The sequence below is a fragment of the Eleginops maclovinus genome, chromosome 9 (genome assembly GCF_036324505.1).
Source record: "Eleginops maclovinus isolate JMC-PN-2008 ecotype Puerto Natales chromosome 9, JC_Emac_rtc_rv5, whole genome shotgun sequence".
Lineage (NCBI taxonomy): Eukaryota > Metazoa > Chordata > Actinopteri > Perciformes > Eleginopidae > Eleginops > Eleginops maclovinus.
The window spans coordinates 24,622,116-24,635,074 of record NC_086357.1 but is presented as its reverse complement, the minus strand read 5'-3'; the positions used below and the strand labels follow the sequence as shown (position 1 = coordinate 24,635,074).

Genomic DNA, 12,959 nt, shown 5'->3' with positions numbered 1-12,959 from the left:
ATGAAGGATTTTAGTCATTGGGCTTCTGGGTCTTGAGTTTCCAGAGGGACGAGCAGAGAAATGTAAACTGGTTCAGACGACATTTGTTAAGACTTTTTATGGACCACCAGTTAATTTGCTGAATAATTGACAATAAAAACATACATTTTAATTAATACATCCATGGTTATGACGATGCCCAAGCTGTACTGTAAAGCTGTAGCATGTTTACTAACTGAAAGGCTCATGAAGGCAGTATTTTTAATAACAGTTGTCGGTGTAATGAAGCCTTAGACCGTAGAGAAGGTCTTCAAGTTCACCAAAACATAGAGTAGCTCCCCTTCCTCCTCCTTTTACAAAAAAGAGAGAAGATGAGGAGATGGTGTCGGACCCGGGGAACAAGAGCGATTACAGAAGAGTGCAAATCGATAGGAAGCCATCATGTCAGCCCCCTCCCACGCTTGGCAAAGCTGGAAATAACTGTGCTCACAGTGAGGCTGAAGAGGTTCCCAGCTGCTGACGGTGAATCACTACAACCACTGCAGTGACATCAACACTGTGTGAAGTGACTGAAAATACACATGTGAAGTGGGAAGGAATGTCAGAAATCTTTTACACGTCCCACAGCGGGGCATTTAACCGTGTTACAGCAAAGAGACCGTGCAGATGAAATGAGTTATTCATATTAGATTAAGAGGAAAGCTCGCGGAAATTAAATAGAAATCCAGTTAGGAAATGATCATAAGTGTTGAAGTAGCAGCCAGTAGTAACGTTTGAATTTTAAAAAAAGTCCTATGTTAGTGATTTTTCTTTCAACATTCATGTATTTTATCCCCAAAAAAGGGCATACACACCAAATGAATTTCAGTTGTAACTGTATTAAAATCAGAGGGGGTAAATAAAATATGAATTGCTATTATACACATTAATTGATAGGATGTAACAACACAAACTTAATAAATACAAACCTTAATTGTCACATCTTACCAGATTACCATATTAGTTATCAATACATAAATCAATATTTATAAAGCAAAATATAAATGCAACACAACCTGCTGCCCAAAACAATGCTAACCCTCCTCCCAATCCAGAGTCATGTAGTCGCTTGATACCAACACAAGCAACGCACTCAAACACAGGACCAATTAAAATGTTGAGGAATGAATTAAAAGCTAAACTGAAACGGCGGGTCTTGAGTTGACTCTTGAAGTGTGTGGTGTATACGTCCACCGTTTAACCCCATCTGGCTCAGTCAGTAGGGGCTTGGACTGGGAATCGTAGGGTCGCCGGTTCAAGTCCCCGAACAGACTTGAAATATGGAAAGTGGACTGCTACTTGGAGAGGTCCCAGTTCACCTCCTAGGCCCTGCTGTGGTGCCCTTGAGCAAGGCACCGGACACCTCCAATCCCCCCTCCCCATTGCTCCCCGGGCGCTGCACGATAGCTGCCCACTGCTCCTAGTACTAGGATGGGTTAAATGCAGAGGACCAATTTCACTGTGTGTGCTCTGCTGTGTGCATGTGTGTGACTAATAAAGAGGGTTTCATCCTCCGATTCTATCTATCTTTCCTCAAAGATATGAACAAAAAAGGTTCCATTTCAGATACTTAATTTACGAGATCCTTAAATTTTGAGTTTATGAAGTTATCATTTGTCTAAATATCCCTACTTTTATTACGAGCCATAAGTGGGAATCTTGGTTCTTGATCTCTCCTTGTGTTTTCCCGAGTAGTAAAGTTAGTGATTTATGACGAGGCGCTGTCGTATTCCAGATATTAAACAGGGAAGACGCTTGATGCTGGATCTCCTCCGGCTGAGACTCGTGTATAGTAACAACATGTGGCGTTTTATTTCCTCTGTGTGCAGTTTACAGAGCTGCAACAAGGCTGCCTTTCATACACGCATCTCCTTTAGGGTTGCTTCCTCCTCTTTTAATTGGCTTTTTTAAGTCACAGAAAATGTCATCTCACACGGTCCATTCAGCATCGTGCAGATTATCGTACAAAGTAAGTCCCTCATTCTTCCCAGAGAAAAGAAACTGGGGAAGGAGTCTTATTTTAGGGTAGCTCGTGTGCTGGACTCCAATTATCAATACCCGCTTTCCTTAAACATGTTACTGTCTTGCTTTTCAATAAAACAGGTTGAACTTTTCTGGAATAGAGACTTTATAACAACTTCACTTATGATTGATTTATTAGTCCGTCCAGAGGGGGTTTCTCTCCTCACCACTAGCAGCATCAGCTCTTCAGTAAATGACGTTAATTGATTTCCATTTTCCTGGTTTTAGCGCTAAAATCCTCAAACTAAAATGAAAGAGCATCCAAGAAATAATGGTAACATTAAAACCAGTTTATCAAAGCATCGCTCTCTCCTACCTTTTACACTGAAACCCATGAATCAAGGCTTAAAATCTCATGTTTCATTTTTAGTTTTTCACTCATTCTTTAAAGTTTGGTCCATTATTTAACATTCAGTTTTGTTCCTTAAGCGAGTCCCCTTGTCCTCCTCCGATCACTATCTGTTGCTCCTCTCATATCCCTCACATTTAGCACCTTTTTTATATACACTTCTAAACCAGAACACATTTCTTACCACCTTCATCTCCTGCATGAAATCTCCTTCTCACACACTGCAGAGAAAGGAGATGGCATAGTTCGTACACACACACACACACACACACACACACACACACACACACACACACACACACACTCTAGTTTGTTATTTTAGTTCACCCTGTCCTCTCTGTGATTCACGCTGCAGATTCTCTGTTCTTCTTTCTTCTGTTTAATATTTTCTCGGTGCAAAAAGATGTGTTTATCTTGAACTCTGCTAGTCTCGTTCTAACGGTAAAGCAGCAGTAATTGTTAGATCGCGCTGGCCTTGAAACGTATGAACGGGCACTACTGAATACAAAGCTTTGGAAGATAAATGCCTCTTTAATGCATTGAGAATTTGTTTTACTTAAAAATGTTTTTCCTTTCTCGGGATCTTGAGATTCTGTTTGAAATGCATGCTAACTTATCTGTGCTCCTAAATCCTGAGTTCAAACAATACAGATCTAAAGATTTATAGACTTAGCTAATTGTCTCTTTCCTGTGACTCTTTCTGCCCCCTTGTTTGGCGGGCCCTGCCTCTCTTCATGTCCTCATCAGGATGGTGGATGTGGGGGGTCAGAGGTCAGAGAGGAGGAAGTGGATCCATTGCTTTGAGAACGTCACCTCCATCATGTTTCTGGTGGCGCTCAGCGAGTACGACCAGGTCCTGGTGGAGTCCGACAACGAGGTGAGACAAGACAGACACAACAGACAGACAGACAAGACAAGACAAGACAAGACAAGACAGACAGACTTTTATTGATCCCATTTCTGGAATTGTTTTCGTTGCAGCAGCATAAAAACAGGCAATAGTTATTGTTTCCAAAGAGTTTTGAGTACATATGCAAAATGTTACCTCGCTATAAGTATAAGACTATTCTCCAAATCTTAGTTTTGGTTCAAACCTGGGTTAGTTTTGTGTTTCTTGAGAATATTAAATATGTGTTTCATTACATCAACTACACTTATAGGACTTACAGGATACTTAAATAAACAAACCAGTCCAAACATTACGACTAGCGGTGGTGAATCATCATCATCTATGTCACTTTTAGTGGTTTTTTGCACCATTTTCTTTGGTTTAATGATGTGACACACATTGAAATGAATATATGAAGCATAAAATCAACAGGAAGTTAGAAATGTATTATTATTTTTTAACATACAACTCAGGCTTGATTAAAAGTAATCCCGTAATGTAAAAACTCCATTCCCAGAAACCTCATTTAACCTCGCTGGTCATTGCAAAAGTTCTTCAAGCCAATTAAAACGGTTTAACACGTCTGTTTTAGTGAATGTGTCTCACTAGGAAAGAGCAGTATAACGGCAGTATAACCAGTAAGAGGTATTCCTGTCTGCTGTTTATCGCCTATAATTTGCATTCTGTCCTGGGGTTAACCCTGCAAATATGCATATTTTTAATGCGTTACATTTCAATTAGCTGCACAATATGAACAGTAGACTATAAAGAGACAAACTTACCGGAGTAAGAAACATGCAGCTAAATCAGGGATAAAGGCTTACATGGGGAAGGTGGCCAGAAACAAATGAAGGCTAACGTCTGCTGTGTAAATGGATTTTTAAATAAGCAACTCTTTGTGTTCACAATATCAATTTTCTCAGCTCATAAAATGTCAATGTACTGTTCCCAGCTTTTTAAGTGAAATTTAAAGAAGCTTTATTGGCTTTATGACCTTATCAAAAACCCAGAATTGCCCAAGCGCATTGCGCCAGGTGGTTTGGTTTGTAACAACCATGTTAAAAACGTTTAGTTGTATAAAATCTAGTAAAGAAGCTGTACAAAACTAATGGATATCATCAAGAATATTAAGTTATAAAGGTAATTGCTTTACAGAAAGCTCTTCTGTGTCTTTACTCCACAGATATGTAGTTTGTCCATGTCTGTTCCCTCTGCGAATTACGGCTAATAAAGCTAATGTGATCGGCCCCTGCTTTCCCTCCGCTCCTCACAACAAACCCTTTCTCTGACCCGGTCATATGACAGCCGCCTTTCATAATCCGGACCCAGCTGCCAGCCTGGCTCTCCATATACCGCTCCACTGTTTGTCCTCTCTGATAACAGTGTGTTAATGCACACATGCTGTACTTTATCGGCACTGGGCCTGCGCAGGTGTCAGGCCTTATTGTACACACAGGCACAGAAATATGTTTTCATTTCAGCAGGTCACTGCTTTATCTGCTGCTGCTCGTAATAAAGGAGTGCATGCAGCTCCACAAAAAAACCCTTGACAAAAAGCCAATGGGATTTTTCATTGGATTTTGGATTACTGCGGAACATGAGCTCTGTGACAAATATTTATGATACTTGTTTGTTTTGTTCAGCAGGATAATCTCCAAACACAAACACCAACTTTGAGATGTTCAAATTGTAAATACAATTTCTAAAAGGTGGTGTTAGACCATAAACAAACTACAGCAGGGTACATTACTTTATATCACCACTGCTGAACTAAAGGTGACTAATGTCACAGCGTTGACCGTAAGTCGCTACTTATAGCAACCGTCATTTATTTTTTTTATGAAGGAGCTTCAGAAATGACCACGTGTGTTTTTACTGACATGTTGTAAAACCAAATATCAAAATCTCTTAAACAGGCCCTATTATGTTTCTTAGGCCTCTTTTGACTTCATAATAAAGGGACATCACTTTTTAGCCCGCTCCTAATGGCTAGCGCTCTGACACATTGTGATAAGCTAGGGGCGGGACATCTCTAAGCGGTTCACCAATCACAACAGAGCCGACAAGCTGACCAATGAGAGCAGACTGGGCTCTGGTTTCAGACGGAGGGTGAAAAGAGGAGCTGCAGCACAGGCAGTATGAGAGAAATAAAGAGCTTTTTGAACATTAAAGATTGGAGACAAAACCTGTTTTCCTGTCTTCTCTAACAAAAGAAAACATCCAAAGGGAAGTGCTTACATGCTAACTCATTCCAGGGCTTTAGGACTCATTCCTGCACCCCTCTGTGTCACTCTGGTGCTGTTACTGAACTCTGTTTCTGAATTTCGGAGAACTGAGGCGAGGCTGCGCAGCGTTCAGGCGTCACTGTCCGCTCAGATTATCCGCTCGCGTTGACAGGCGAGACTTTGACCCTCCAGAGCAGTCCGAGCCTGACGAGATTGTTTTCAAACATCTGTGATTTCATCGGGTCAGGATCATATTAAGACTCACCGAGACTAAACTCTGGGAGCGATGCTGGCAACGAGATGAGTTTAGAAAAAGAAAGAAGACAGCAGCTCTCAGCTTTAAGTAGTTTACGTAAGGAGGCTTCCAGCTCCTCTCTTTAGTTTTGCTAGACAGTTTTCTTTGGAGGAATAAGTCTTCGTTTGGATAAAAAAGAAATGGTGTTACTCATCCGTTGCTACAAAAACCCTGTATTCACTGTGAAGGCTGCAGCTCAAATGGATCAGATCCAGCTTAAATCCATAACTATAAGCGAATGTTTAGTGTTTTAAAAAGAACTTTGAGAAAAAAACTCAAACGAATCCAACAAATGATTTACATTTCTTTGTTTCCGATCTGCTTTATAGTAAGGATTGTTGACTCCCTCCTCAGCTCCCTATTGTCATATTTTCAGTGAAATGTATTTGCCAAATAAGAGAAAACGTACAATACAGAGACAGTCAAAGATGAATTGAAGCTCTATTCTAATTTCTGACCCAGCTTGAAGTGAAAATCAGACATTGTGATATTCATATTAACTGTAGTATCTGTCCACAGTTTATTGATTGTGTTCAGAGTAAAGTTATAATCAAGCAGAATTTCAGAGGTCTTGTTCTGAGTGAATCCTAACCTTTTGTTCCTTTTCGCTCTTTCCTCCCTCCCTCCCTCCCTCCCCTGTCAGAATCGTATGGAGGAGAGTAAAGCTCTGTTCAGGACCATCATCACATATCCGTGGTTCCAAAACTCCTCCGTCATCCTCTTCCTCAACAAGAAGGACCTGCTGGAGGAGAAGATCATGTACTCGCACCTGGTCGACTACTTCCCAGAGTTTGATGGTAACACCAGCTTTCTATCATCTCCTAAATCAGGCGTACTTTATTACACGTCTGTTAAAGTGGCTGCATTTAAATTAAACAGAGAGAAGTCGGAGAACAAATGTGGACTAGAATAAATGATATAATTCATGTCTATAATCCATTAGGCCTCTTAATAAATGCATACATGGTATCCCTGAATGGTGTGTAGGGCAGGAGCGTGTTAGCTGAGCTTCAGCAGTAAATTAATTCCAGCATTCATTTATTTAATTAATTACTAAACGGTGCAGGAGTTCAGCCTCCGGTCAGTCTGTCAGTAACGCTGTGGATGTCTTTTTATTCCAGTGTGCTTGTAGCTGTAATTTACTGCATGTACAGCAAACCGGTTACTTGTACACAATCAGGAACCTATATTTATGATTGAACAGTGACACCCTCTGGCTGTACGGCTGTACTACAACGCAAACTGAACTTGTGTTAGTTTATCTTTATAGGATCAAATAAAGCAAAAGAGAAGTAAGATGCAGCAAATCTAAACAAGGCACAAGCGGGATGAAACCACCGGAGGGATTTAAAGGAGCCCACTCGCTGTTAAAGTTAGAGAGCTCTATGTATGCTTTCAAACAATATGCTAAAACAAAAAGACATATATCTTTTCTTACATCTCTAAAATAGAGACCACTAGTTATATAAAGATAGTAGAAGAAAAAAATAGCCTACATTTAAAAGTATTTTCGAAAAATTAGATTTTAAATATTGAAAAATGTCATGAAAATTGTATTAAATCAAAGTTCAAATATAGAAGGAAAACATTTAGAAATGAATACAGAAAAACTTAGATCTATTGTGGGAGTGCACCTGACTTGGAATGTGCGAATGTTCACAGTACAGAGGTGAGAGAGTAAGTTGTAACCAAAGATTGAGAAGAGCTTTATATTCTTAGTAAAAATCCAAAATAAGGGAGCTAATGTAAAGATAAGCAGTTCCTTATAACTAGACCTCTGTAATCTTAAAACTGACCAAGGCTAGTCGTGATTTTATAGTGCATAGAAACAAATATGATATACCATATGGCTTATTTTTTTCCTGTTGAAGGTGCCCATATATCAACCCAATTGAATAAAAAGCACAATGTATAAAGGCACAGAAGAGTAAATCCTATTGTTGTTATATTTAGACTGAAACTTACCTTTATTTAATGATTAACCGTGTGTGTGCTCCGCTGTCCGCTGCTGTGTTTCACTTTTATTGCTGTAGCTGCTCTGACACCTGCATTTCCTACGGGGATTAATGAAGCTTTATCTTATCTTTTTTTTATTATGCTGACGCGTTGCTCACTAGAAGCTAAAAATAACCTCCCGTCTCCTCCTCCAGGTCCTCAGCGGGACGCCCAGGCGGGCCGGGAGTTCATCCTGAAGATGTTTGTGGACTTGAACCCCGACAGCGACAAGATCATCTACTCCCATTTCACCTGCGCCACCGACACGGAGAACATCCGCTTCGTCTTCGCCGCCGTCAAAGACACCATCCTGCAGCTCAACCTCAAAGAATACAACCTGGTGTGAGGAGAGAAAGAGAGCGAAAGAAAGAGACCTGCAGCCCCCCCCCCCACCACACACACACACACACACACACACAGACACACTGCAGTCCACTTCTACAGACACACACATCTGCATGAAACACACTTCAATCCAGCAGACCAACACTTCCCATGTCCTGTCCCTACTTTCAAATTTTGTATCAGTCCGTTTTGTGGTTCTGCTTGTACAAACACAAACACAACACCCCCCCCCATTTGTCCCTTTTTGGGTTTCTCCTGGACATGGCTCCCATTATTCCTTTTACACTACATGATCACCAGTGTGTGTGTGTTGCAGGCGGGTCGAGGCTTCTCTTGGTCGATTTTATGGAACAAGGGCTCTCTCCCCTTCTTCTTATTTAACCCGTGCATGTTATACATTACAGCAGGGGGCCCGGCTGCAGACCCTGGGTAACTAATTACGATGATAGGAATATATTATCACGCAGCGCGGGGGTGCAGTGAGGTACTTGCTTTTCCCGGGTCTTGATTTCTTTCATTTTCGCCCCAAAATCCGAGCTCAGAAGCTCTGTTGAATGTAAATAAAGTTGTCGTGCTGCTCACACAGTGAGGGCTGCACAGAGACAATCCTCTGTACACTTTTCAGCTACTTCTTGGTGATATTATATCTGCTTTCCTGCAATTAAATTGAAATGACTACTCAAAGATATACTCCATTCACACGGCCACTCGTTTTAAACATGCATTACAAGACACAGAATTAACACCACCGGTATTCACATACTGTATATCATCGGCAAATGAAACACCTCCTTTTTGTTTCTGTAAATATAACTGCCAGTGTCCTGTTCGTCCTTTAAGCGGTTCAGATTCTAACACAATTTGGAAACTGGCATTGCCAAAATGAAGTGCTTGAATAATGAATATGTAGACGGCATAACGGCTCACTTTGTGTGGCATTTTTTTTTACGTCGACTGTTGTCTGAATCACACATGTATTAGTACTGTAATTTATTTTCTATGTTCCCTTTGATGGTGAGAATAATCTTCCTGTGCACAACGAGCGAATGATGACACCCGATCAGTGCAGTGCGATATAGTCTGTCGTAGATGAAATAACACGCTGACACTTAAATCACCAGTTGGTCTTGATCGTGCTTTTCCTCCTTTTATTTCACCATATTATTCAGCCACCATTTGATAACGGATAGCAAGAGAGTAAATAGTTCTTTTTTGTACGTCTAATTTATCAGATCCATGTGTTGTCGGGACAGTCAATGAGACTTCTCCCTAGTTTCAGCTTTTTCCCACCCAGGAGACGGGAGGAGATTTTATACTGCTGTAAAATATCCAAAGTATTTTATGGACAAGTGTTCTATCTTTGTAACGACACTTCATATGTTCAGTTGTTGCAGTTCTGTTTGGAAACGCTTGACAATGGGGGGGAAAAGAAACACTGTTTCCATGTCGGGTTTGTGCTTTATGTGAACAGGAAAAGGAAAGATAGAGACGTTAGATATTTACCGCTCAAGATGCTCGTTTGTTTTTTTGGGGTAATTCTTACGGATATGTGTTGGCTTATTGGTTCCATTCCCATATCGTGTCTCTTGCCTGGTCGTTGTTCTAATATTTCCATTGCGCTGTTAGATGGCTATTTTTTTTGTCTTCACAATGTCATTCAGGTAAGTTTTCATCACAAGGGCTACTACTAGCAGCTTTGGTAGAAATGAAAGGACTCTATGGACGGCATAGAGCAAAAGGTGCAATTAACTATAATTAACGAGGGGCTTTAAATGAAGAGTGTGTGGTGACGGGAGCAGGTTCAGTGAAGAGTGGAGGGGGGGGGGGGGGGTGCAGCAGTCCTTTGTTTGCTATCTTTTTGGCTATTTAGAGGAGAAGTAGGGTTTCCCAAGGTGCAACAGCACATCCTGCCTAATCTAACCATCCTCTCACACTAACATGATTTATGTGCAGATTTTCTTGGCTTTCTAATATTTTCCACTATGTGGCATGTCTTCTCATTTGTAGTATTTCCATGTTTGGTTGAAGGGCAGTGTTTTTTGTGAGTGGAAAGGATCAGATTTAAAAAAGAAATGATTACAGATCCATCCGTACCCCCTCTGTGTTTCTTAAATTGTTTGCCAAAAGGTTTACAAAAGAATATAGATCTTATTTTCTACAGAAAAGCAGTATGATCCGAGGAGTTTTAGAGGACTTCACTCACCCGGTGTATTGCTTATGATTGATTTGAGTCCCGTGCACGCAGTGAGAGGAATCTTCTGTGGTGCAGATGTGTTAATCATTTTGAAAAATCTTGTTAGGACACATTAATGAAGAAAGGATGTTTATGCTAAGTGCCATTCGATGAATTGAAACGATGTTGGAGAGGTTTGCAGAGCTCTGATGCGACGTGAAGTTCTGATGAGATCTTGTTTTTCCAGCTTGTATTTGTAGTGGGATAATCTTCGGTGCTTCAGCCGACATTTAAACGCCTTTCTTGTCCAGTTTGACTCTTCTCGCACTTCCTCGCTGACAGACGGTCCTCTTGTGGGTGTCTCACCTTTTTAGTTTGAACTAAAGAGCTAGTGCTTTTTGGTCGGTGAATTAATTCAGCTGACGGACTGAGTTTTGACAGGAATATGGGGTTGTGCTTCACTCCTGGGATGTGTTTTTAAAACCCTCAGCTTGGCTTTCAGGTGTGTGTTTCCTCTTGTACATGACATTTTACAACAAATGGATTTGAATGGACTGCTATGAGAGCGATAAACAAAGTGAAGGTGACCACTACGGGGACCAGTGTTGGCAGGGTGTCGTACTCTTTAAAACACTTTGTTGCATCAATTTAAAAAACTTTTGACAAAGAAAACGTCGCCTTTTTACGCGATAGGAGCAGAGCTGGGTCATTTATTTGAAATCCTTTCCATTGACTTCCATGGATTTGCTTTAATCTGCATTCATTCAGCAAACCTTAATCGATTATTTGGCAACTATTAGTAACTAACCAACTGTTCTGATGATTGAGTAGTCTGAGTTATTGTTTTACAAAAAAAGTCAAAAGTCTTGTTCTCAAACGTCTTGAACGTTAACATCTTCTGGTTCCTTTACTTAACATTTGAATTTCTTTGAGATGTGGACAAAATAAGACCTTTGAGGAGATCATCTCGGGCTTCGGGAAACATTTTTCAATTCATTGTTTTCCTTTCTGACATTTAATAAACCAAACAACTAATTCATTCATCCAGAGAATAAACATGATATTTAGTTGCATCCCAGTTCTGAATTATTTAGAAGGTTTCTCACAAAATGAAGTACAAAGCAGAGTGCCAAACAAACATCCGCCACAGAAAAGATATGAAAAATTCCTACTTCACTTTTACATTTTGTGTCTTTTTATTTTGCAATTGAAGCTTGTGCGTTGAGCCTCAGTATTACTGTATTTATTGAAAGACTTGCCATGTGAAGGTACAGAAATGACCGTTATGTAATATTTTGATGGTTATAATCGGTAGAATGAATACTCTGTGTGTTTACATGTCTGCCATTCTCCGCTGTCCTCTCCTTTTCCCCGCTTTACTTTATTGGACTGTGTATCTTTCCCCGGGTCGAAGGCACTGAAGCTGCACCGCTGCGATGGGCCTGCATTCATGCAACTTAGACGTCCGTTAAAGCGCTCGTTGGTACTCTGGTGTGTGTGTGTGTGTGTGTGTGTGTGTGTGTGTGTGTGTGTGTGTGTGTGTGTGTGTGTGTGTGTGTGTGTGTGTGTGTGTGTGTGTGTGTGTGTGTGTGTGTGTGTGTGTGTGTGTGTGTGTGTGTGTGTGTGTGTGTGTGTGTGTGTGTGTGTGTGTGTGTGTGTGTGTGTGTGTGTGTGTACACTTTTGATGGCTATTGCTTAAGCTTGAGATCCATTCTGATTAGAGGGATGGACATACGGTGATATTAAAAAGCTATCTTTGCATCTTTTTGTTTCTTTTGTAAGGTTGACACAGCTTCACACGTGTATTTAGGACCACTTAAGATGACAGACTTTTTTAAAAGAGTAAAAAATAAACTTTGTGTAGTGGTGTACAAATTGAAAGTAATGTATTTTTGTTTGATTTTTTTTTTTCTTCTTCTTTCTCTCTTTTTTTTTTTAAGTATACCAAATGTAAATTATGTACAATGAGTGTGCCAATCCCCTTTCTTTGTAAAGCCAGACTCTTAAGTGCCAATGTTGTGAAAAATCAAAGGGCCGGTGAATTTCATGGTCCAGTTTTTAAAACAAATAAACACACGTGATTAATTAACTAAAAAAAAAGGACAATTTTATTCTATATTTAAGATTAATGATGAACTGCTGTTTTTAAAATAAATGTCATTTTATTGCATGTGTTTGTCAGGTTGGGGGGGGAGTGGGAGGGTGAGATACTGTATTCATGCAACGCCCTCATGAAAAAGGGTCCTAATGGTTTTTGATTTACAGTATTTTAGCCATATTTCTCTTTTGTATGTTTCATTTCAACCACTGTTGCCTGAACCTCATTCAAACATGAAAATGATTTTCATAGCCTTCTCCTTTAAATGTTTTAAATTGGAATAAAATATGTTCCTATACTCTCCTGTTGCATTCTTGTACATTATTCTTTGCAGTCAGTTTGCATTATGATTAAAGGATGATACCACTTTCAAACTATTCAAGTCTGATACTGCAAATAATGCAATGGTTTCCTGTTTCTTCTCTTGAACAACTATGGTGTTAAAAAATATATATTTATATGTGCTCTTTTTAAAACATTTTAATTATACACAAATAATTATTTAAACTTTTAAAATACAATTTAAGATGCAACTTTTGTAAAAGTATAA

The 12,959-nt window shown here is 39.9% G+C and overlaps 1 protein-coding gene across 2 annotated transcripts in view; it reads left to right on the top strand.

Moving 5' to 3' along the window:
- The window catches only part of LOC134869391 (guanine nucleotide-binding protein G(q) subunit alpha), a 30,158-nt gene extending 17,446 nt beyond the window's left edge, over positions 1 to 12,712 (top strand). For both annotated transcript variants that reach the window (XM_063890981.1, XM_063890982.1), the window contains exons 5-7: positions 3,137 to 3,266; positions 6,442 to 6,595; positions 7,949 to 12,712. In XM_063890981.1, the coding sequence (XP_063747051.1) occupies positions 3,137 to 3,266; positions 6,442 to 6,595; positions 7,949 to 8,139 (475 nt within the window). In that variant the 3' untranslated portion in view covers positions 8,140 to 12,712. The remainder of the gene's footprint in view (positions 1 to 3,136; positions 3,267 to 6,441; positions 6,596 to 7,948) is intronic.
- The last annotated feature ends 247 nt before the right edge of the window (positions 12,713 to 12,959 follow it).